Genomic DNA, 24,659 nt, shown 5'->3' on the forward strand with positions numbered 1-24,659 from the left:
TGTGTGTGTGTGTGTGTGTGTGTGTGTGTGTGTGTGTGTGTGTGTGTGTAGAAAATGCACCCTTTGAGCCTCTATAACTGTCCTTGTAAAATTATTTTTTTTAACAATTTAATGTTGTTACTTTGAAAATCACAGCCTTAATTTAGGTATAATGTGCTTTGTAATGGTAGGGAATCCCACATTTTCTCCGGTCATTTTTATTTAACTAGAACAAACAGTAAAAAGTCACTGCCTCTTTCCTCCATTAAAAAAAAATGTTTTGACAGCAGATTGTTGGGAGTGGGGGGCACTCAGTTGTCATGAATTTCATGGATTGGAGCTGAAAAGATGGAATAACTAAGTGAATTCTGATGTAATAGGACCTTAGCTTGTAGGGTAGATACTAAGTTTTCAGAAACCTTGGCTTTAGGTATTTAATTTCTGTTACATTATTCTTTTAAATTAAAATATTTTGTGGCCAGCATATTTCTTTTAATCATTTCAAGTTGATAGTATTTGGGTGGCTTCCTTCCCCTTTCTCTCCCCATAGTCACCCTTTTTTTTTGTTGTTGGTTGGTTCTTATTAGGTAAGAGCAAAAACATAACGTGGATTTCAATTTAATTGTGTTTTTATAAGACATTTCAATTTACAAGAATAATCTCAGCCTGTTTTAATAAATTCATAGAAAGATGTATCAAGTAAAAACCAATCTAGTTTTATGAAGGAAAATAATGGCTCTTCATTAATTATTAAGAACATTAAATAATGTTTAGTGTTCACTAGATCATAAGTGAATGAACATACATATATATATATAAATATATATATTACACATATATTTGAATAATCCTTGGAAATACTTCCCTAGATAAATTTTTTTCCTGCAGAGGCATACTGATCATCCTTTACTCCATGAAATAAAGGTGTTTTCAGTTCTTTTAGTGTTGACACAACAGCAAAGTAAAATGGGCATGAATCAAAACAGAAAAATGGTCTCAGAAAAAAAAAACATGACTTGCTATTATTAATTAAAAAATCCACCATGTGCTATAGTTCTATCACCACAATTCTCCAACATTCTATTAATCATTTTCAATAATAACTGTATATGTTTAGAGATCTTTCTTTTTCCTTTTGGGAAATTATTCCCTCAAAAAGGATGGTTTGGAAAGCAACAAATCTAACCGCCATCATTTCTTTAACCACAAGCTAGGTGTTTTGTTTTTAATTCAGTATTTAATATTTCAGAAAAAATTCTTTTGGCATTTTCAGAGCCCTACAAATAGGTGGTTCTGAAAGAAGAGCCACTGTATATAAATATATATTTTTAATTGCCCATGATTTTTTTTTCTTGAAATAAAAGCATGTGTATGATGAGATTACCCTTTGAGGAATGATCATAGCCTGTTTGAGAGAGTTTTTTTTTTTCACCTATTTCAAAACTGCTTTGATAATCAGTAGGCATGATCTTTAGGAAATGGGCAAAGAGAAAATGACAGAAAGCTGTAAGTAGAGTGGATGGATATTTATGCAGGTTAAGATATATCTGATTTGGGAGACCAAGGTCAAACTGGCTAATATATAGGGGAAGGGAGGTTGATTGCGAGCAAGAATTTAAAAATATATGTATATTTATATGAGAATTGGCCTGCTTTCTAGGATGAAAAGCCAAAATTTGAATAAGCATCCTGGTTTCATGAAAGAAAATGGAAAAATAGGCACCCCCCCCCAAAAAAAAATCATAACATAGCTAGAAAGAAGTGTTTTGAAATAATAGCCTATCAGTTAAATCACAAAAATCATCGTGACTAACTGAATGATTTTAGAACATAGAAATAGATTTTGTGCTGATAATATGTTGAATCAGGATACATTTTTATTTTATATATTTTTGAAATTCTTACCCCCCCCACTCCCCCAAGTAAAGAACTGCACTGCAGAGTTCATACTTATGGTCAGATAGCACCACCTTATGGATAGCTTTGCGGAATTGCAACCTTCCATTTTTTCTTGGCCCCCGGGTGACTTGCCTAGATTTCTTTAAAAATATAACGAATTGATAATACAAAATATTTTCTTTTTTCTTCTTGTCTTTCAGGTTTCTGATGCCAGCTCGGAGAAACTTTTCAACACTGCTATAAACAAAGGTAGGGCTGGTTTATTCCATGGTCTTTTGAATAATTCGCCTTCCATTCTGGATCACCCTTAACTCTTTGACCTGTCTATCTGGGACTTAGTTGCTATCATTATTTTGGTGATTTTTCTCTAAAGAAGAAAATAAAAGGGTAGGGGGGGAGGAAGGCAGAGGATATTTGAGTAATCCTTAGCCTCTGAGACAAATAGCCAAGAAATTCCTCTCTATCTCCGAATGATTCAGATGAGTTTGACTTACATGTCAGTAAGGTGGCTGTGTTGGTGAATGATGGTCCTAACGATGCCTTAACTTCCCTGCTATTTATCAGTGGATAGAGAATCCTAAGTAGCCAATTTGTACCCCTGACTATAATAACCAACAGATGTTTTCAGTATTTTGCTGGAGTAATGGTCATAAACTCTGCCTTTCTGTGCTATGTGCTTTTTGGTAAAGTTAATAAGCGATAGATAGAGTGAAATTGAAAAATGCATTGTCCCATTAATTTCTCCCAAACAGCAATAGATAATGAGAGTTCCTAATGATATAACAGTGCATTAACAGAAAACTAGTCCTAAATCACCACCGATAGACTCTTCTCAGCAAACAGCATTGTTGGAAATAACATGTTTTAGGGGAGGGAAGTCCCCCCCACCCCCACCCCAAGCCCCAGACTGAAGAGGTGTATAATTTGAAAGGTTGAAATCTTGGAAAATCTATTCCTTCCCACCCCCCTTTTGTCCTTTGCTTTTGTGTAGCCTGGTTTATATAGTCATTTCTGCATGGTAATTGCTTAGTAAAGATGGTATGCATTCCTCTTTCCTTTTACCATGTCTTAAATGTGTAGTTTCTTAGCAGCCCTGGAACCTATCTGAGCTGAAGTCGTCTTAATAAATTGAAATTTGAACCTCTTCTGCATTATATAGCTGTCTGGGCTCATGCTTTCGCCTGGCAATTCATGGACTCCGGCTCCAACCACAGCTATTTTCAGCATCCCAGATTATGTTAGAATTTGGACCGAATGGAATTTTAAATAGTACATTATTTTTAGGGTTCCCAGAAGGTGCGCCTGCTTACTTCCACCGCGATTGCTGGCGCTCCCAGGATGGCTTGGGATGCATATTGAATTTTATCTTTTTATTGCATAATGGAGGAGTATTCTCGTTTTATGTTTCATCATATTTTTTGATGGACTGAAAAGTTTGTATAAATTTGTTATCCATAATCCTAATAGCCAAATAAAGGAGAGGAGACGGGAAATTCATGGGCCTGCCGAGCTCATTCATAGGCAGAAATGTGTAATTGTTTATTGCAGATTTTGAAGAGGAAAGAGTGTTTGCCTGGTACTAATAGGGCCATGTGAGAAAACAGAATTTGTTTCCTTTTCCCATAGTGGAGGTTGGGGAAAGGGGGAGGAGGGAGACCTGGTCACTAAAAGGAGTCCCTGGGCCTCCCCCACCCAGAAGTGACTGTATCTTTATTTTGCTAATTTTTTGCAGGGGGGGGGGGGGCTGTGGAATGTGTCTCCCCCTCTTTTGGGCCTGGGCCAGAAGAAAGGGTTGGGGGCTCAGTGAATCAGCATTCTAAGCTGAATGCCTGTAACCGGGGTAGAAGGAGAGTGATTGATGAAGGGGGGCTGGGGGAGGGCCCCCAGGCTATGCTCCTTCCCTTTGGCTGTTTTTTCCCCCTTCCTCTTTCCTTTTTCCGAATCCAACATTTCCCACATTTTTATTTTTGTTTACTTACAGAGTTTGATCTGTGGCATCTATTTGGTTGTGAATGGCCCTCCCCTGACAGGGGCCTTTCTTCTTAGCTGCTGTTCTTGGGGTGATTTAGTTCCCTTGAAAGGATTAGGGTTTCTTTGTGCGGCCTAAAATCAACATGGGCTTTTTTCTAAGCTTTGCTTGGGAAACCATACACAAATAAGCTTTTTAGTTGATGGCAGATTATTCCTTTGGCCCTTATTTCCATCCAAATGGCGTCTTTCTTTTCTCCTCCGTAGTTTCCCCTTAATGCCATATGCTAATTCCTGTTGGGGACTGAATGACAAGGGACAGAATCAATGCAAATCCAGGTGCTGCCTGGAGGCTGGCTGGTGCCCACCCCCATCCCCCACCCCCACCCCCCTTGGGAGAGGGAGATTAAAGGGGGGGGGGCAGGAGGGGGGGAGAAGCACCAGGGACAGTTTTGTTAAGGGGATTAGTATTCAAACTGCTAAATTTCGAGAAAACAACTCGAGAAAAAGTGATCCATTGTGTGTCGGGAGAATATCAGTAATTGCTTGTCGACAGGTGCAGGGGTTCTCATTACGGCCTGGTGCTTCTGGGTCTGTTTTTACTCGGGGATGGTGGGGGTGTCGGCTGCCTGGCTGACAAGGCCATCAAGGAACTGTCAATTGGATGCCTGTGTCAAGTTCAAATTCCCCAGGAAAGCCACAGGCCCCCTACTCACTTGAAAGCCAGGTCTCCCTTCCTTGCCCAGCGTTCTTTGCCGAGAGTAGTAAGCAGCCAGGAGGACCATGAAACGGGGCAGATTTCCGCCAGGTAACGGGGCAAGGAGCACTTCAAAGTCTTAGCTTAACGAGGGCGCCAGGGAAAGCTGACAAGTGTAGGCCCTCCCTCCCTTTCCTTCCCCCCACCCCTTCCAGATGTTTAAAGCTACATATCACCTCTCCCTCTTGGGGGTCTGACAGTTTCTAGCCTAAGAGTATCATGGCATTAAGCTGCCGGTGAGATTAAGCTGCTGAGACTGGCGGCTGGTAGATTTGGTCCATAAAATTTCACCGTGGGAGACCAGGGCTAATCTCACAGCCTAGTGATAGCCCGACTAGATTGAAGCTTTTGATGTTGGGCTTGTGCAGTCTGGAGGATGGAGCTCTAGGCAGGCAGACAGACTGACAGACTGACAGGAGGCCTGCTCTGTTCAGGTCTCACACTGTTTGAACAATCATTTAACCTCCTTGACTCAGTTGTTGTTTTTTTTTTCCACCCATGGCAAAACCACCTGGGTTTCTCCAGCCACCATCCAGTGATGAGGAAACAGTTAATTTATAATAAGAAGCATTGGTGGAGAAGGTCTATATTTTGGTTTGTCTGCCCCTAGCTACATACTCTGGGCCAGGGAAAAATTTCTGATAAGCCAGTGGCTAGAGATGTTTTATTTTTTATTTCTCTTATAGTGTAAAGGCTTTTCAGTCTTTTGGGAGTCTGAGCTGGTAAGGTGTTTGCTGTGAGCTTCTTGCGAACAGGGGCTGGTTTTTATTTATTTTTATTTTATTTTTTGACCATTCTTTGTATCTTCAGCTCTAAGCACAGTGCCTGTTTACATAGATGCTTAATAAAAGTTTACTGACTTAACTTTAGGATATCTCAGTCTTCATAGGAGACTTCATTACAAATATTCCCCTGCTTTCAGAGCCATTCATATAAATAACAACACCACGACCCAAGACGAAATCTGAATCTATATTATTTTCCCTTCTAGATCTCCACCCTGAATTCTATAAAGATTTAGTAAGCCCTTAAGATATGGCCAGTGTAGTGCTGAGCACCAGAGATAAAACAGAAGGCAAAAAGATATTATAGGCCTCAAGGAGTTTACATTCTGTTGGGGAAGACTAAACAAGTGGCCATTACTAGGGGTTTGTGTAGACAGAAGGCCATCTGAGAAGGGAAGGCACTAGCAGATAGATACAGGCCTCCTGAAATTATTGGTAGGTTTTGAACTGACTCTTGAGGAAGGTCAGGGAAGCTTAAGAGGAGGAGAGGAAGGGGCAGAGCACATTCCAGGTTTTGGGAAAAGGGGCTCCTGCCAAGGCTAGGAGGTTATGTTTAAGGGGCTCCAGGTAGGTGACGTGTGGGGAGAAGAGTGACATATGTTAGAAGCCTGGAAGTGTGGGAAGGGATTAGCCAGGTTCACATGCCAGTTGTGCCCATGGAACTGCTAAAGTAACATGGTGACATCCAAACCAGGAAATGCAACGTCCTCAAAGCACCATTTTGGTCTGCTGTCACTCAAAACAAAGTTTGTCTTTCAACAGGGTCATAATTGCGCCAGTTAATCTTTGTGTTTGTTTTTCGGGTCATTCAAGCCAGTGTTTTGAATCTTTCTCTCTCAGTGGCTCAATTATTTGCCAAAGATATAATTAATTTTCCCAGGGAGACATTTTAGGTGTATACGGACCCACTTTAGTGGTTGATTAAGGACAAAAAACGGATTCTCTGCTCCAGGGTATCCTGAAATGTTCTGGGCATTGCTTCTTAACTTGGGAATCCTCTTCAGCTGACTTTTCTCCTCACAGAATTGAATCGCACCAGGGCTCCCTGCTCCACACTCATTCTAACAGTAAATGTAATCTTTCCTAAGTCTTAAATGGGACAAAAGAGTGAGTTCAGCAAACATGGCTTATCAGGGCTGTTCAGAACCTGTCCAAGGTGCCTGCTAGCTGTGTGACCCTAAGGAAGACTCTCAATTTCTTTACACCTCAGTTTTCTCATCTGTAAAATGAAATGGTTGGACCCAGTGGCCCCTAAGGTTCCCTCTTGGCTCTGAATGTGTGGTCTGTGATTCCTTGAGAGGCTCTTGAAGTAATAATGCCAATAATAATATGTCATTTTTATAGAAGTACTTTAAAGTTTGCAAAAGCCTATACATTCATTATCTGGTTTGGGCCCCAGTAACCCTGGAAGGAAGATAGAGAAATGTTTCCTACTGTGTGGTTTAAAAACGAAGCACCAAAGAACAATACTGTTTACCTAACAGCTGGGAGAGGGAGAAGGGTCAGAGAAAATGGGGGTCAGGGAGATTACCAGAAGAAGAAAAGCTGTGGCTTTCTGTTGTCCTGAGTGCACTATGTTCTAGGGATAAGGCCTGTCTTCCATTAATCAAGACAGACAGACAGGAAATACTGTTGCATCTTTCTATCTGGGATTTTGTGATAGCCATACCTCCCCCCACCCCTCATCTCCGTGGAAATTTGCTTGTGAACTATCTGATGCCCTTGGCCAATTGTCAGAGATTTATCCACTCCAAGCATCTCTACCCAACTAATGACTCTGTCAAAGGGACAGCCTGGGGGGGAGGGGGTGGGACTGTAGATAGCACACTGGGCCTAGGGGACCGGAGTTCAAATCTGGCCTCAGACACTTAACTAGCTATGTGACCCAGGGCAAGTCCCTTTAATCCTGTGGTCTCAGTTTTCTCTTCTGTATAATGGGGATAACCATAGGACCCATCTCCTAGGGTTATTATATAGGTGAAAAGATACTTTGTAAAGCGCTTTAATTAGCACAGTGCCTCAAACATGGTAGGCACAATATAAATGTTTGTTATTATTATTTGCTATGAAAGTTGAATTTTATTTGAGAATCACAGACAGAAGAGTTAGGTCAAACCTAGACAGAGTCTCCTCCAACCAGGGCTTCTTTTCCTTTCTGGAAGCTCACCACCCACCCCCCTCCAGATCTAAAGGGGCCAGGATTTTTCTAATGTTTCATTGTCTCGACAATCTAAGCAAATCTAATCTAAATCAGCTTCTAGCAGTCATTTGGGGCTTCCTCCATAGGTGTTTGTGGAAGGAGGAAGGAAAGATCCGAGGTGTTGGCAGATGAGGTGCTGGGCTCGTAACAGGGGGGACCTGGGTTGGAATCCCATTGCAGACAGTTATGAGCTCAGTTTTCTTACCTGTTAAGTGACCTAAGGTTGAAAGGAGGGGAGAAGGGGCTGCCTCGAAGGTCACTTTATGCTCTAAAAATCTACAAGGCAGGAGGACAGCGAGGCTTTCCCTAGACCCTCCCATGGGGCTTTGGTGGACTAGAGGCCCTGACAGACAGACTTCTGTGGTAGAATTTGAGGGCTTTATGTAGATCAATGGGTCTGCACTTAAATTGGCCAGTCATTTTGGATTCTCTGGGCAATCTGTTTTGAGCACATTACTTTTGAAGGGAAACAAAACAAAATTAAAAAAAAAAACTTGTCTAAAAAATTGTGAACTTGAAGAGATTGGGGGGGGCGGTAAGAGAGGGGGAGGGCATTTATTAAGCTCATACTGTGTGCCAAGCACTGTCCTAAATCTAGAAATCGAGTCAAAGGCTGGTCACTAAACATAATGATTCATTTTGATGGCAGCCTGTCTTGGCAGATGGAGGGCTGTCCTTTAAGTCACAGGCCTCTGACCCATATGATCTCTTAACCTCTCTTTGCCCCAGACAGTGTTCTTAGAGTATAAACTGTCAGGTGGGTTCTGGTCCACCTTGGGAGAGGGGACCTCCTCCCTAGCAGCTCCAAAAGTAATGAAATCACAGGTCCAAGTCAACAAAATAAACACAAGTGGTACCAATTCATTAGCTTTAGTCGGGTGAAAGGTCTTTTTGGTTTAGTGTTTCTGTTTTCTGTTGTTTTCTGAAACCCCCTGGACAAAGAGGACTTGACAGAATGGAGGCAAGCTGCCAAGATAGCATTTCCTTTAAAGACCCTAGACTATTTGGAGGAAGATGTCTTCAAACCTAGCCTAGTACTTTTTTTGCAGAAGAGAAAATTTAATCATGAAAGTGGATGTAGAGATAGATGTAGGATATCTGATCTTAGGAAGAGTAAGCGGAGGAGGAAGGGTAATTAAATCGTCATGTGTAGGTGGGATGGTTTTTCATTTGTTCCATGTACTTCTGTAGGATTTTGTCATCATGAGTGAGAACCATTACTAGAAATTATATTCCCTTTTATATGAGAGCACAAGGTCATAGATAGAGTACAGTAAGGGATATCAGACCCCAGCAAGTCCAACTCATCCTAGATCCAGTGCTGGGATTGGAAGACTTGATTTTGAATCTCAACCCTGAACAAGTCACGTCTCTTCTCTGGGCCTCTGTAAAATGAGGGGGCTGGACTAAATCTATAGTCTTAGTAATGTTAAGTTCTTTGAGGGTAGGGACTGTGTCATTTTCTATTTTGTTATACCCACTATCTAATATAATGAATGCCTTGCTCAGCAGAATGCCTCATAAGTGATTGTTAAATTAGATGGACATGTGTTTGGGGGTGGCTAGCCTTTTCAAACACTATGTGTCTTCTAAGTAAAAAAGGAAAAAGTAGAACTAAGAATTCTCCATCCCATGCCCAGGTAACACTATGTAAGAGCATTGTCTAATAAGAAACTGCTTCTAAAAGAAATGCTGCTTACTGAATCTTCCTAAGTATGTATATATTGCTTCACCAATAGAAGGTAAGCTCCCTGAGAGCCAGGACTGTTCACTCACTCTCTGTCTTTATATTCCTCGAGGTAATCTGGCACCTTGGAGGTATTTAATAAATGCTTGTGAATTGACTGATGAAGATAGACAGCTATGTATACTCATTTCTTCTGGGTCCCTTCATCTGCTTTTTTTTTTATTGGCCTTTTGGTGTGAAACCTTAGGAACACTTCTATTGAGGATTTTTTTTGCCAATCTCACACCAGTGGGCCAAGCAACCAGCCTGCACAACATCTTTTTTTTTTTTTTTTGCGTGTTTTGCCCCTGTATGAGTTCAATCGGCTGAGCCGTATTTGACTTTCTCAAAAAGAAAACATTTCTCCTTGCTGGACTCTAAACTGAGATCAGCAACCCAAAAGTCAAGTCTGAAGTCTCCCTCAACGTTGAGGTGTTTGGGAGAAGACAAAGGTCCTGACTGGGAATCCTTCCCAGAATCCTGGAGTATAAGATTTCCTACACAAAGAGCCCAGCAGGCGTCCCATACCCGGACTATTGTACGTTTCTAACAACTGCTGGAAAAAAAAATGGTGTTTTCTCTGAAAATGTATGTTTATTTAACTAGGTTTCTTTTTGCTTCACAATCTGGATTCCATTCAGTCAGTTACCACTCCAATTAACTAACAATTATTTAACATTAACAGTAATTACAGACGCCAGTTAAGCGCCTACAGATGTCAACTGTTAGCTTTGTACCTAATCACTCAATGAAATGGAGAAAGTTCAACAAACATCAATTAGCCAAGCAATTAGTATGAGTTAGGAAAGAGCATGTTATCATGTGTGAGCTGATCCAATTCATTTTATTTTGGCAGTAAAACACACACAGAGACAAGCAGCAGTAAGTTCGGAAGATAAGATAAAGCCATCTTGTTTTTTTGTTTTGCACCAGAATTTTTCCCTTTCTCTTTTTTCCCCCATTGTGCCTAAGTCAAATATACTTTTGCCAGGAATGTGTTATCTTAACCAATATAATTTGTGTCTATTATTGGAAAGGCCAAACAGTGTTCGTTCATAAAAAGTGACTAGTAGAATGAATCGATAGGGAATGTGTGTATATATCTACACACGCGCACAGATTACGCTACCAGAAAATAGCAAAAAGTTGCTTGGAGGGGTAATTAATCTAGGTAGACTTTAGTGTTTTGCTTTGTGTATCTTGAACCTAGTTGGTTTTCTTTACATTTCCTTCCTATCTTTCTTTTTTCTTCTTCTTTTCTTCCTCTCTTCCTTATTCCTTCCTTCCTCCCTTTCTATCTAGCTTTTTCTTTTTTCTTCTTTTCTTCTTCTCTCCCTTATTCCTTCCTTCCTCCCTTCCTTTCTATCTAGCTTTCTTTTCTTTTTTCTTCTTTTCTTCCTCTCTCCCTTATTCCTTCCTTCCTTTCTTTCCTTCCTTCCTCCCTCCCTTCCGTCCTTCCTTTCCTTTTTTTTTTAAGGTCGATTCCTTTCTGAAATCCATGCAGCCAGAGGCCCATGATATTTTTTATTAGTTCCATAGTAACTGAAACTTTGTGGCAACCCTCTTTGTTTTTACCTGTAGCAACCTTGTGACTAAACACAAAAGATTTTCCAAATCCATCAAACATGCTTTGTCAGCTTCTCTTACCTTGGCTTTACATAGTGAACAATCTTCTCCTAGAGGATCATCTGCTTGTAGGTTTGGGATTTCTTCCTTCTCCTATTGTCTTGCCTCCCCCAACTCTCACCCCTCCCCCAGCCCCACCCCCAATATACACAAAGGCTACCAGCTTTCTGAATCCTGTATCTGACACTTGAGCTCAGCCTTCAAGTTAAAGCCTAATGTTTTGGGGCAGTCCAGTTGGGCTCCTCTCTTCTTTTAGCATCTAGAATGTAGAGGAGGTAGTTATGAGATGAAGTTTGGAGTTCAAATTTCCTTTAATTAAAAAAAAAAGTTTATTAATGTTGTTTGTTTCTACATCACTTGTGTTTTCCACTGTCTTCCTCTCCGCTGAGATTTGCACATAATTGTCCCTTTAAAAGATTTTTTTAAAGAGAAAAAAAGAAAAAAATGTCAACAAAACTTAACCAACATGTCTGATGTTGTATGTAGGATTCCATATCCGTGGTTCCCCACCTCTTTGGAGAAGAGAGTGGAAGATGTGTCTTTATCCTTTTTTTCTGGAATCTTTGCTTTGCCTCTACTCCTCATTCCCTTGGAAATGATTTCTCTCACTCTCTGGCATGCACCTCTCTGCAAAGCCAAGAGAAGGTGGAAGATACCATTATTGAATGAATCTTAGAACTAGTCCAAGGGTCTGATCCCTCCCTTAAGCATGGGTCCCCTCGAACATCCCAGAGAAGGTAACCATTCCAGCAAGGTAAAGGGGCCTGATGTCCTGCCATATGAGGGCTAGTTGAAGGAATTGGGGATGTTTGGCTTAGAGAACAGAAGATTGGAATGGGGGGGACACAGAGCTGTCTTCAGACACTTGGAAGACTGTCACAAGAATGAGAGCTTGATATAGTGGGTAGATAATGCTGAATTCTGTTTTAAAAATTCCAACCTCTGATACTTACTAGCTGTTTGACCCTGGGCAGTCTTAGGATCTCAGGCGCTTTAAAGGATTGGTGCATTTTACAAATGAGGAAACTGAGTGCAGGAGAAGTGGCTTGCCCAAGGATGCACAGATAGCAAGTGGCCAAGCCAGGATTTGAGCCCAGGTTCCTCCAGGTCCACATCCATCCTTCTTTCTGTTGCTCTGGACTTAACTTCTCTAAGACTCAGTTTCCTCATCTGTAAAATGGAGTATAATACCTTTTCAAACCCTACCTCAGGGTGTTGTTGTAGGGATTATCTAATATGAAAAATAACCAAAGCACTTAATGAACCTTCCTTTTAAAGCCCTCTGTAATGTCAGCCATTAGTATTATGAAAGAGGAATTAGATTTACTCTCCTTCATCCTGGAGGCAGGTCTGGGAGCCATGAGAGCAAGGAGGTTAAAACAAGGCAGGTTTAGGCTTGAGAAGAGAAGCCACTGCTTAAGAATTAGGGATGTCCAGAGGCAGGATGGGCTGCTTGGAAGGAGCCTCCTCTTTGGACGTCTTGGTGCAGAAGTGGGCTGATTCCCCAGGTCAGGTAATATTGTAAAGAGGGTCCTCATTCTCTGGTAAGCTCATCTGACTTTCACCTGAATAACTTCCATGGGACTTGGGGGCTTAGGACCTCAATGACTCATGGCAGAGTTTGCTGTTGTGGGATAACTCTTACTGATCCAAAAAGCCTTCTAGACATTGAACTGCCATCTGACTTCCCAAGAGAAGCAGCTGGGTGGTGCAGTGGAAAGACCTGAGTTCAAATTCAGCCTCAGACACTGACTAGCAATGTGATCTTGGGCAGGTCACTTCACCCTGCTTGCCTCAGTTTCCTCTTCTGTAAAGTGAGCTGGAAAAGAAAATGGCAAATCACTCCAGTGCCTTTGCCAAGAAAAGCCCAATGGGGTCATGGAGAAGAGTCCAGCATGACTGAAATGGACTGAACATCAACCAAACCTTGCCATGTCTCCAACTTCGTCCTTCAGGAACCAGGGAGATTTCAGGTTCCTAGTTCTAGATTAGACCTCAAAGGTCCTTTATACTTAAGGATACCGAGAGCCAGAAAAGTATGAAATCATAGATAACAGATGGGAGGGAGCTTGGAGGCCCCAGCCCTTTCATTTTACAGTTGATGGTAAGGCCCAGATTTGCCCAAGGGAACATAGGTAGCAAGTGGCCTAGACCGGAATCTGAAACCAGTATCTTCTCTTACAGGCCAGTCTTGTAGCTGTCTGAAAGCAGCTCTCATGTTTTCCCAAAGTCTTTTTCCTAAGCCCTTCAGCAGCTGCTGTTACAGGACATGCTTCCTCACCCTGGTCACCTTCCCCAGACTGGTTCTGACGGGTTCCTCACTCGTCCTCTGGGCTTTATGAACAATAATACCAGAAGAAGGTTCTAGGGAAAAGATCTTCCTTAAGAGCATCCTCTTCATTCTGTATATTTCTGTGTAGCCATTTCTAGTTCCAATACCTTGAAGTGTATACCTTCTGTGAGATTAAAGGGGGAGGTATTCTCACATTGAGAGATGTGAGGGATCTCAGTCAAGCCTTTCTGAAATGTCCAATTTGCACTTAGGAATGGCGTTTCCTGTTATAAATTATCAAGGACACAGAAATACAAAGGATGAATAGATGGACTTTACCACTGCATTGGGATTTGGGGAGACATATTCCCTTGAAGTAAATTTACTCTTCCGAATAATAGGATTTAGAGTTGGGAAGGGCCCCAAAATAATCTAGATCAGTAGCTTGTGAACACTTCCTTAGAGATGTCTTATGCAGTAATTCCCTTTTCCCTTTCTTAAAATTAAAGACCCAGAAGATGCCTGGGAATCCTTTTTGGAGGTAACACTCACAAAGCTGCTTCCCTGACCCTGGTATACCTTGACTAAAATACTGAAGAATACATCCTCCATTTTCCAAGTTTCCAAGAGCCCTTTAAAGAGGGAAATGCCTCAAGTGTCCCTGTTAATAGCTTTGATGTAGGAGGCAGCACTATTTGGAGGCCTTTAAAAGCCACTTGGAAAGCATTTTTTTTCTCCTCTTATCTCTCACCTTTAACATCTGCAAACAGAAGAATGCTGAAACCTAATTTTAGCCCAGATTACATCATTTTCTCATTATCTGTTTGTAGCTAGGTTTTCCACAGTGAGCTGTCCTCAAAGAGGAAAAATAAAACCTGAAAAAAACTAAGGTCTGACATTAATTTTTCAGGTGTGAAATGTACTTGAATATTGCTGTATTAAGACTTCCTTTGCTAAGGAATTTGGTTGGGCAAAAAATAGACTTATCTCGAATCCAAACACCAGGATTTACCAGTTAAGAACAGGCCATTAAGAAGTGACATCAATATTTATTTCTTCAATTTAGGTGAAGTGGTACCCTCTACAAAATCACATTACATCTAGATTCACTACATTAAATGTGTTTAAACAACATTTTGAAACATGAAAAGAGCTTAAAAAATGGGGTGTAGCAGGAAAAAAGAAAGTCATAGAAAAGATGAGAGGTGGAAAAAGAAGGGAGAAAGAGAAGAAAAGAGGAAGAAAGAGTATATATATAAAATATAAACATATAATATATTACATGTTATAATATATTATGTTATATATTATTTTGTATATAATATAAATACATAATATGTCATGTATTTATATATTTTATTTGTGTAATGTACATTAGATAATACAATATATATAAAATAAAATCTGCATTATAGATTATATATAAATATGTAATGGAACAAAAGAAACGAGGAAAAAAGGAAAGGAGAAAAAAGAAATGAAAGGGAGAAAGGAAAAAAGACAAAAGGAAAAGGGAAGAAGAAAAAGAAAGAAGGAAGGAAAGAAAAATGGAGCCAAGAGGAAGCCAGAAAGAGAAATAGCAAGAGAAGGAAAGAACCTCAAAGATATTGGAAGGCAGAAAAAGCCAATCCACGTTTGCCAGTAAAGGCCACTACTATAGGATTTTTGTGGGCAGTGGCTAGAACCCCAGTCTGAAGGCAGGAAAACCCGAGTTCAAATCCAGCTTCAGACATTTACTCGCTGTGTGACCTTGGGCAAATCACTTAACCTCTGTTTTCCTCAGTTTCCTCATTGGTAAAATGGGGATATTCACAGCACCTCCCTCCCTCCCACGGTTGTGGGGAGGATCATGGGAGGGAGACACAGTGGCTGATAGGTAGTGGGCACTAGCATAAATATTAGCTAATATTACTTTCAAGGAGGCTGGGGTGATAGGTGGAATTCTATAAACAGGTACCTCCCTGTTGTCCTGGAAGCTTGGGATTTGGGAACTTGACTTGTTTCTGCTGGCACACTAAAGCTCTCCTTAGTGGGTTTTCGGTTTAAGAACTCGACTATTGCTAAATTAGGCCAAATCATGCTATTGTGCAGGGAGGGCATTGTGCCGCCAGGGAGAGATTAGCCTGCACTGTAGTCCTGGTATAGAATATCTCCGGGGCTTTCTTTTCTTAAATTTCTTTGGTGAGGTTTTGTTTCTTTAGACTTGTTGGATTATTTACCACGAGGTATTCAATCCTCCTGGGTTGTCCCTTCTAGAAAATTCCTGTTTTCTTTGAGAACAGGGAGTGTGTGACTGACTGAATGTTTTCTAAACAGTGAGGAAAATTGAGTGGTATCCAAAGCCTGCCTTGGGCAGAACATTGTGGCTGGTGTTCCCACTGGTCACTTGGTCAGATCTCCGAAGGACCTTCCCAATTTAGTCCAATCCACTTATTTTGCAGAAGAGAAAACTTGAGGTTAAGTGGCTTGCCCATGGTCATACAACCTGGATCATGAATCTAGAGCTAGTCCCATTTTACAGAGGAGGAAACTGAGTCCAAGAGAAGTTAAGCGCCCTACTTAGGTCACAGGTAGAAACTTGAACTCAGATCCTCACACTCCAAAGCTTTTCTCATTGTGTAAGGCTGTCTCCACCCCCAGGCTTTCCATGTGCTGGGTGTACATGTTTTGGGGATCAGGATGAATTCTGGGGAAGAAGGAAGAGCAGGAAAGAAGGTTCTGAAAGGCAGAACCTTGCATGTTTCTCTTTACCCGGTTTTTTGTTTGAATAATCTCAAGAGTTTGTGATCCAGAGAGCCAACCTTACTGAACACAGTTAGCCATTACCACTAGAATAAAAAGCCCTTTCGTTTCCCATTTGTCTGCATATTGCACCTCAAGGCTGTATTTTTTATCTGATTAGCACCTGTTTGTAAAAAGCCTTTTTTAAGTAAAAAGTACTAGATTACATTTACTAACTGGGTGACCCTGGACAAGTCACTTCACCCTGTTTACCTCACTTTCCTCATCTGTAAAATGGGCTGGAGAAGGAAATGGCAAACCGCTCTATGTTTGCCAAGAAAACCCCAGATGCGGTCATGAAGAATCAGACATGACGGAGCCACAATGACTAGATCACATAGACCTTCTTGGAATTGTTTTCCCCGCACAGAGCTATTGTCAATATTCCCATTTCAGAGTTTAGATAAAGGAGGCTGAGAGAAAGAAGTGTGTGACCTTGGGTGAGTCATTTACCACTCTCACTCTCATTTCCCTCATCTGTAAAATGTGACAGTTGGACCCTGGGTCCTCCAGGGTGCCCTTCATCTTCTAAACCTGTGAGCCTAAGGCTAGGGCCATAGCAAGCCCGGTTGAGGACATCCCAGGGAACAATCAGGCGGCTCGTTTCTTTCCCAGTTCTGTTCTTCTACGGTGTGACCCATTTTAAATGGTATGATTGGAGATGAAGCTTAAATGGATCACCCTAGATAATCAAGACACTATCACACACCTTGCTATCTATCTTTAGCTATCAATGACCTCTCTGTATATCAGTGATACATTAGAGTGCCAATTCATCAAAAATTAATCTAGGCCTTCCTTACCAGAGAAACCTCGCTAATCTTGTGCCCGATGATGATTATGCCAACTCTTTGGTCTCAGGTGCTGCTCAGCTTCTTCTCAGAGAGAAGGTCTTATTCCTGAGACTTCATTAAGAACCTTCATTATCTTTTCATCCGACAGAAAGAGGATTGGTAGAACAAATAAATGTATTGCTTTTTGGAAAGGCTGTATCCATCATGGCAGGTAGAGTGCATGTTCTGGAGTTGGCAAGACTTTTGTCTAAAGTCTGTCTCTGATAACTTGACTTAACCCTACCTTAACTGACCCAATGGTGTGACCCTAGGAAAGTCGCTTGAATGTCCCTAAGTCTCATGTATGTAACCCTATCTTCCTGACCCCGTTTTGGGGTTTTCTTGGCAGAGATACTGGGGTGGTTTGCCATTTCCTTCTCCAGATCATTTGACAGATGAGGAAACTGAGGCAAGCAGGGTGAAATGACTCACCCAGGGTCACACAGCTTGTAAGTGTCTGCGGCCAGATCTGAACTCAGGAAGATGAATCTTCCTGATTCCAGACCTAGCACTTTATCCATTGCACCACCTAGCAAATCTCAACAGCTTTGAACCTCCCTTTTTTTTATCTGTAAAAATAGGTCTTAACTGTGTGACCTTGGGCAAGTCACTAAGTCACTTAACCCCAAATTGCCCTACCTTCCCCCTTCCAAAAAGCCAAAAAAATATGGGACTTAATAATAGCACCTACCTCCCAGGGTTGTATCAGGATTAAAAAAAACATATGACCTTAAAGCACTGTATAAATTGCTAGCTATTATTATTTTTAAGTAAGTTTTTCTTGATGACTTCTGGATTTTGTTTTTTGGTTGTTGTTTTTTTTTTTTGCATCATATAGTTTTTTTCCTATGTACTTCCTCTTCCCCCTGCCAAAATGCCATTCTATATAAAAAATAATATTTTTAAAGGAAAAAAGAGGAAAAAAAATCATCATCATTAATCAGTATATTTAAAAGTTGTGGGCCACCTCCACAAAGAGATGATATGGGGTGTCTTTTCATCTCTCTTCATTGGAGTCCAGCTTAGTCTTTGATGTTGCGGCTTTTTGATGTTCTTGGCGTTTGCATTTTTCTGGTCTTGGTGGATGTTGTCTTGAGCCTGCTGCCTTCCCTCTGCATCAGTTCATGGAGCTTTTCCCACACTTCTCTGTCTCCGTCACACATCGTCACTTACAGCACAGTGATGTTACTTGACACTTGTGTGCCACAATGTGTTCCCCCATTCCCCAGTCATTGCACATCCACTTTGTTTCCAGTTCCTCGCTATCATAAAAAGCTGCTAGCTATTAGCGTTATGATCAAATGAGATAATAGATGTCACTTTGCAAGCTTCAAAGTATTGGGTAAATCATGACTACAGAATCCTAGATTTAGAACTGGAAAGATCTTGGAGGTGATCCAGTCACTTAGAACAAAAGCTGTAAGAGCCTTCAGAAACCATCTTATCCATTTTCCAGATGAGGAAACTGAGGCTTGGCTAGGCCATGTGATTTGTCTGACATCACACAGGTGTTAAGATTCAAATCCAGTTCTTTTGATTCCAGAGCTGGTGATGGCTTTACAGTATGCCATGAAGCTTCTCCAGATGTTCAGAATAGAGTAATAGTTATTACTATTGTTATTTACACTTGTTACCTCAAAAAAAAAATCAATCTAACTGCAAGTAGCAATAGGCTTAAGAATTGTCTGTATTAGAGGTACTTACCCTGGAGTCCATGAACTTTTTAAAAAAATATTTTGATTATTCTGCTCCAAAATAATTGGTTTCCTTTGTAATCCTGTTTATTTCATTTAATGCATTTAAAAACATTGTCCTTAGAAGGAGTCTGTGGACTTCACCAGCCTGTCAGAGGGGTAAGTAACACAAAGAAAAGTCTAAGAGCTCCTGGTCTAGATTAATTAATGGATGACGGAACCAGAAAAGATTATAAATAAAATTTAGGGTAGAGTGGAGGCACTGGTCTACCTTTTTGAGATTGATAGTGTAAAGATGAAAGATCTGAATCTTGGCTCTGTTCTCCCCCACCCCTGGGACCTTAGGGAAATCTCATCTCCAAAACAAAGGTTTTGGGCTCCATGATTCCTGAGGTCCCTCCTTAGCTCTAGATGGGTTTTCTATGGTCTGCATCTTTCCACCAGACATCCAGGTGTCAATGTGGGTTGGGTAGCCCTGTGTGTCTGGCTCATTCTGGCATTTCTGTACTCCTTACATACTCAGGTCTTGCTTTGGTAATTGGTAGGTAGGTAGATATATGGATGGGTAAATAGATGGTGAAGATATCTATGTATGTAGAGATAGAGATATGGCTATGTTGATTGATAGATACATACGTAAATATATGCATAATAGATTATATGAATGGATAGGTGATAAAGGTATCTGTGTATTGATAGAGATGGATATAATCAATTGATCAATCATAGGTAAGTAGATGTTTAGATGGATGACAAAGGTATCTGTGTATTGATAGAGATGGATAATCAATTGATTGATCATAGGTAAATGGATGTGTATAAATAGAGATTGATATACATATGGCTGTGGCTTTAGATATGGATGTAAGTGGGTTTGTTCTGGGCTATTTTTGTATTTTCCTGTCCAGCAGCTTTGCCTGATCTTTACCCTAGAGGGTCAGAAGCGGGGAGACCACTTGAGGGTGGATGGAAATCAAATCTTTTTTGTCTTCTCATCAGCCACTGGAACGAAAGTTAAAAGTGTACTGGGAGATGGGGAGGAATTAGGGGGCTGACACCGCTACTCCATTGTCAGCAAGTTTGAGCTTTGAGATGTCTTTCCATTATTGTTGATGAAGAATTTCAAATAGAAACTGCTGGCTTGACAGGAGAAACTAGGCTTATTTGCAGAAGTCAGTTATCCATCACCAGTCCTGGACACAACTTGGTCCGATGTGACCAGTTGGGACATAGAGTCCGTGTCCACCTCTGCTCCCTGCCTCGGCCCCAGAGGCTGCCCTCGCATTGTGTGGTTCCTTCTTTCTCCTCCAGCCCCCTTGGGCTGAGCCAAGTAATCTCAGCCCTTCCCCTTCTCTGTCTTAGCTCCAGGACAAACTTAAGAACTGCCTACTAGCAAGGTTTTTTCCTCTCTCTTTTTTTTTTTTTTTGGCATTTTAAAAGTAAGGCGACTTTTTCAGTGTTCTCTCTACCCCGCCAGGTATCTTATTCAAATATCCTAATTGCCACACGGGCTTTCGGCAGCACATCATCTTAGCACCTCGATGACAAGAGGGGCCTTCACCTGAGGGCCTCATTATGCCTCCTGCCTGCACATCAGTCCAAAAATACCTCCACTGTACCTGCCGAGCACCCAGGGTCTCCGAGTGACAAACAAATAATTGGGTGAAACAAAGCCAGGGCTGGTGCAGCTGCCACAGGGTGGTCGTGCACGCAGGAATCCTCCACAATAACCGTCACGGGCCTGCCTGGTGCGTGTCACTGGAGAGCTTTGAACCAAGGCTGGGGCTGACACCGGAGAGTGACAGCTTGGGAAGTGCCGTGCTAGTTACAGCTGCCAGCAGAGCCCCTCACGCAGCCCCTGACAAGCGGCTGTCATTTCCCCACACAGGTGAATGCCTGACATCCCTGAGCAGGAGCAGAGGAGGTACTTTTAAAGTTGGGGGGTGGGAGAGCCAGGAGGATGCCGGGAGACTAGATCTCAAATTGTAAAAGCTCTTTGGATTTGTTGGAAAAGCAGTTTGGGAAAGAAAAAAACCACCCCTTTCTCTGCCTCCATCCCCTCTTCTAAATTCCTTCACTAGAACTGCAGAAAGGGATGAGAGGCTATGGGAGAAAAGGGCCTGGATTTGAAGTCAGAGGACTTGGGTTCAAATCCTCATTTTATGCCTTTTAACCTTTTTTGTGCCTCAGTTTCCTCATCTGTCAACTGAGAGGACTGGACTCTGAGGCTCCTTCTAGTTCTAAATCTCTGACCCTTTGAGATGGGTGCACAGCAAGTAAGCTAGGTGAAGAGGGCAGGTGCTTTTTAATGCAGTTCAGATTACTCCTGTGCCCTGCAAGAGCAGGGGCTTAGGAAAGGTATTTATTAACTATTTTGTTAAGTTACTATAGATTGTGTTATTATATATTTGACCAGTTTGACCTGGATTCGTACTGACTTTGTGACCTTAGGCAAGTCCCTTAACTACTTAGGGCATACCAGGAAGCTTTCCACAGCTACCAACTGCAGAAAGTGCACCAACCCATTAGTGAAGGAAATTTCCTCATCCAGGAGTTACTGCTATTGCTGAAATCACAGGTCCAGACTTTTTTTTTTTTTTTTTTTTTTGCTTTTTGGAGCGGGGAGGGCAGGGCAATTGGGGTGAAGTGACTTGCCCAAGGTCACACACCTAGTTTTATGTTAAGTCCTCATTGTATATAATATGGAATGTGACAAGCAGGGAAGCTTAATGGATGGAAAGCCAGCCTCTGAGGCAGGAAGACCAGACAGGTGACCCTGGACATGTTGGCTTCCCCTCTTTGATCCCAGAAAATTTAGTAAAAAGTCATGAAAGGGCAGCTAGGTGGCGCCACAGGCAGACCTGAGTTCAAATGTGACCTCAGACATTTCCTAGCTGTGTGACCCTGGGCGAGTCACTTCACCCTTTTTGCCTCACTTTCCTTATCTGTAAAATGAACTGGAGAAGGAAATGGCCAAGCACTCCAGTATTTCTGTCAAGAGAACCCCAAATGGGGTCACAGCTAAAAACAACTGCAAAACAGCAACTCAATAAGACTTGTAGGTTGGAAAGAAGGTGTCTTGGTAGAAGGAAATCTCAACCCTGGAACTGCCAACACTGACGGAAGTCACAGTTCTGCTGAAAGGGAAATTCTGGTAAATAATCCAGATAAAAGCAGCGGTGAGCACCCAAAGACTGCCCCAGGGTTTGTAAAGTGCTGTAGGCATGTTATCTCACAATAATTGCAGGATGCCGTTATTATCCCCATTTTATAGACAAGGAAACTGAGGCAGACAGATCAAGTGACTTGCCCTGCATCAATTACATTTTTAGTCCGATTCAGTAAGCATTAATTAAGGGTCTTCAGTATTCCTGGTGCTATACTAACTGCTGGAAATACAAATAAGAAAAGGCAGTTCTAGGGTGGCTATGTGGTGCAGTGAGCAGAGCACTGGCCCTGGGGTCAGGAGGACCTGAGTTCAAATTCAGCCTCAGACACTTAACACTTACTAGCCATGTGACCTTGGGCAAGTCACTTAACCCCAATTACCCTGTCCTCCCCCCTCCAAAAAAAAGGCAGTTCCTGCCCTCCAGGAGTTTACAGTCTAATAAAGGGATTAAAAAAAAAAAAAAAGCAGCTGGAAAGCAGGAGAGGGGGAGGGCTCATACAGCTGGTAAGTATCTGAGGCTGGAGGCCCAATTTGAACCTTAGCTCTTTCTTCCTCAAGGTCTTGCACCATAATCTAGTGTACCACGTGTTCAATCATTTTTCAGTCAAGTACGACTTAGGGACTACATTTGGAATTTTTCTGTGCAAAGATATTGAAGTGGTTTGTCATCTTCTCCAGCTCATTTGACAGATGAGGAGACTGAGACAAGCAAAGTGAAGTGACTTGCCCAGGGACATACAGCTAGTGTTTGAAGCTAGACTTGAACTCAAGTCTTCCTGACTCTAGACCCAGCACTCAAATTTGCTGAACCACCTTGCTTCATGTATAGAAAGGATGAAACCATCTCAATTCCCATGGGACCCATGCTCTAACAGCACTCTCTCTCTCAACCTGTCCGCTCTCTCTCTCCCTGTCCTCTCTCTCTCTCTCCCTGTTCTCTCTCTCTCTCTCTCTCTCTCTCTCTCTCTCTCCCTCTCCCCCCCCCCTCTCCCTCTCCCTCCCTCTCCCTCTCCCTCCACACCCCCAGCTCCATACACAAACACTCAAGGCATACACACATACAAGATAAATACTAGGTCACTTAGGAGGACACGAGCAGTTGTGGGATGGAGGAAAGACTCAGGAACACCTTCAGATAGAAGCTGACTTGGAATCAGAGGGGCCTTAGAAGCTGTCTCACCCAGATCCCTCATATTCTAGGTGAGAAAACTGTCCCAGGCACGCTCCTTGATTTCCCCACATTCCTAGGTCCTCTGATGATGGGTCTAGGTGTTCCCTGCACTCTGGCCCTCTGGCTTCCCTGCAGCTCTCAAGTTACATGGAATCCTAGCTGGTGTCAGTGTTTCCTTCACAAGGTGAATTCGGGTTTGATGTGAAGACTCTGCATTAGGGAAATCTGGAATTCCAGGATCAGCTTAGGAAGGCAGTGAAAACATCTGCCTGTTGGTTTGGGGCCCAAGCTGACCTTTAATCACAAGCCCTTCCCCTGCAGAGCTAACATCCAGAAGAATGGAGTTTGGAATTGGTGAAGACCTGGACCATGAGCCCCAGCCTAGTCTGTCCTGTGAGTGAAGACTGAGCTTGGGCCTGGTTGTGCCTGTAGAGTGGACCATTAATGGTGCTCTCCAGTGATCTTGGCCTCAGGCAGGGTCTCCTAACCAAGCTCATCAGCCTCTTACAGGTAATTTGTTAGGTCTGTTTACCATCCATTTGAATAGTGATGGCTGCAGAAAAACTGTGAGCAAATGACCCAAATGTCCCCAGGTTTTCACATGTATAAAATGGGGATACTAGCCCCAGCCTCCTCAGCAGGCTGTTGGGAAGGAAAGTGTTTTATCAGTTCTAGAGGACTAGAATATATCATGGTATGATGGAAGTAACCCAGACCCCGGAACACAGAAGGCCTGGATTCTACTAATTACCTTTGTGACTTTGGGCGAGTACTTGCACTTCCCAGGGCCAGTTAGTGAATCAAAGAAACTTTTTTTTTAAATTCCATCTAAGTTCATTGACCAGTTTAAGAATCCTTAAATCTAAGGTTTTGAAGGGACATCAGATGCCATGAAGTCCAGCCCCCCTAGTTATTTCACATAGGGCCCAAGAGATGAGGTGACTTGTCCAGGGTCACGCATGGCTGGTAAAGTTTTTCCCTTCAGCCTTCTGCCTTAGCCTGGAATCCCCTGCTGTCATCTTTTGTTCCCCAAATGGAGGAAACTAAGGAGTCTAAGGGGGTCACCACGCCCTGTACGGCCAAATCAGTTAAGCTTTTAATTTTAGGCAGTTTCCTTAAAAACAGAATCCAGTACTGAGCCTTAGATCTTCATAATCATGAATACCAAGGCTAAATGATTTTCATTTTTGGCAAGCTTTCTCTCTGGAATTCTACTTGGTTTTAATGCCTGCAAAAAACATTCTGTAGCACAGGGGTCGGCAGAATCTAAAAGACAGAGAATTGTTAAAGGCAGATCCATTTAGACCAAAGTCTTATCAGCTTTTGAAGAAAGCTTGAGTATTTTGAGTGGGCAACGTGACAGCTGGCTTGGTGGCTGGTGAGGAGGCTTGGAATGGAGTAAGATTTGGGGACAGGGGGGCCCTGAGCCTCTGCTGCTGGAACAGACCCAAGCCTAGCTTTGACACAAACACATCTTGTCTCTAAGCCTAATAAAATGAGATTCTGGCTCAATTCTGCCACTTTGCTCACCTCGATTCTTTTCATCCTGGAGGTTATTTATGACTCTGTTTCAGAGCCAAGAGAAACTCAATCACCAGATAGGAGATGGAAGATGTACCCTCTTCTAGTAACCCCAAAAGATTCTCATCCCCTTGTAAACCAGAGAAACTGTCAGAACATGCTGACTTTCAGACTTGTTTATCTTCGTACCTCAATTAAATCCCCTTTATCCCTCCCTCCCTCCCTCCCTCATTTCCTTCCTTCCTTCCTTCCTCCCTCCCTCCCTCCCTCCTTCCTTC

General features: G+C 42.2%; 1 protein-coding gene across 7 annotated transcripts in view; it reads left to right on the top strand.

Annotated features, from left to right (window-relative positions):
- AUTS2 (activator of transcription and developmental regulator AUTS2) overlaps window positions 1–24,659 on the top strand; it is a 1,243,088-nt gene that overhangs the window by 1,125,882 nt on the left and 92,547 nt on the right. For all 7 annotated transcript variants that reach the window (XM_069089538.1, XM_069089542.1, XM_069089540.1 and 4 more), the window contains one exon: window positions 2,079–2,127. In XM_069089538.1, the coding sequence (XP_068945639.1) occupies window positions 2,079–2,127 (49 nt within the window). The remainder of the gene's footprint in view (window positions 1–2,078; window positions 2,128–24,659) is intronic.

The sequence above is a fragment of the Petaurus breviceps genome, unplaced genomic scaffold (genome assembly GCF_028583685.1).
Source record: "Petaurus breviceps papuanus isolate PSGF00001 unplaced genomic scaffold, PetGlider_PUasm1.0 186, whole genome shotgun sequence".
Lineage (NCBI taxonomy): Eukaryota > Metazoa > Chordata > Mammalia > Diprotodontia > Petauridae > Petaurus > Petaurus breviceps.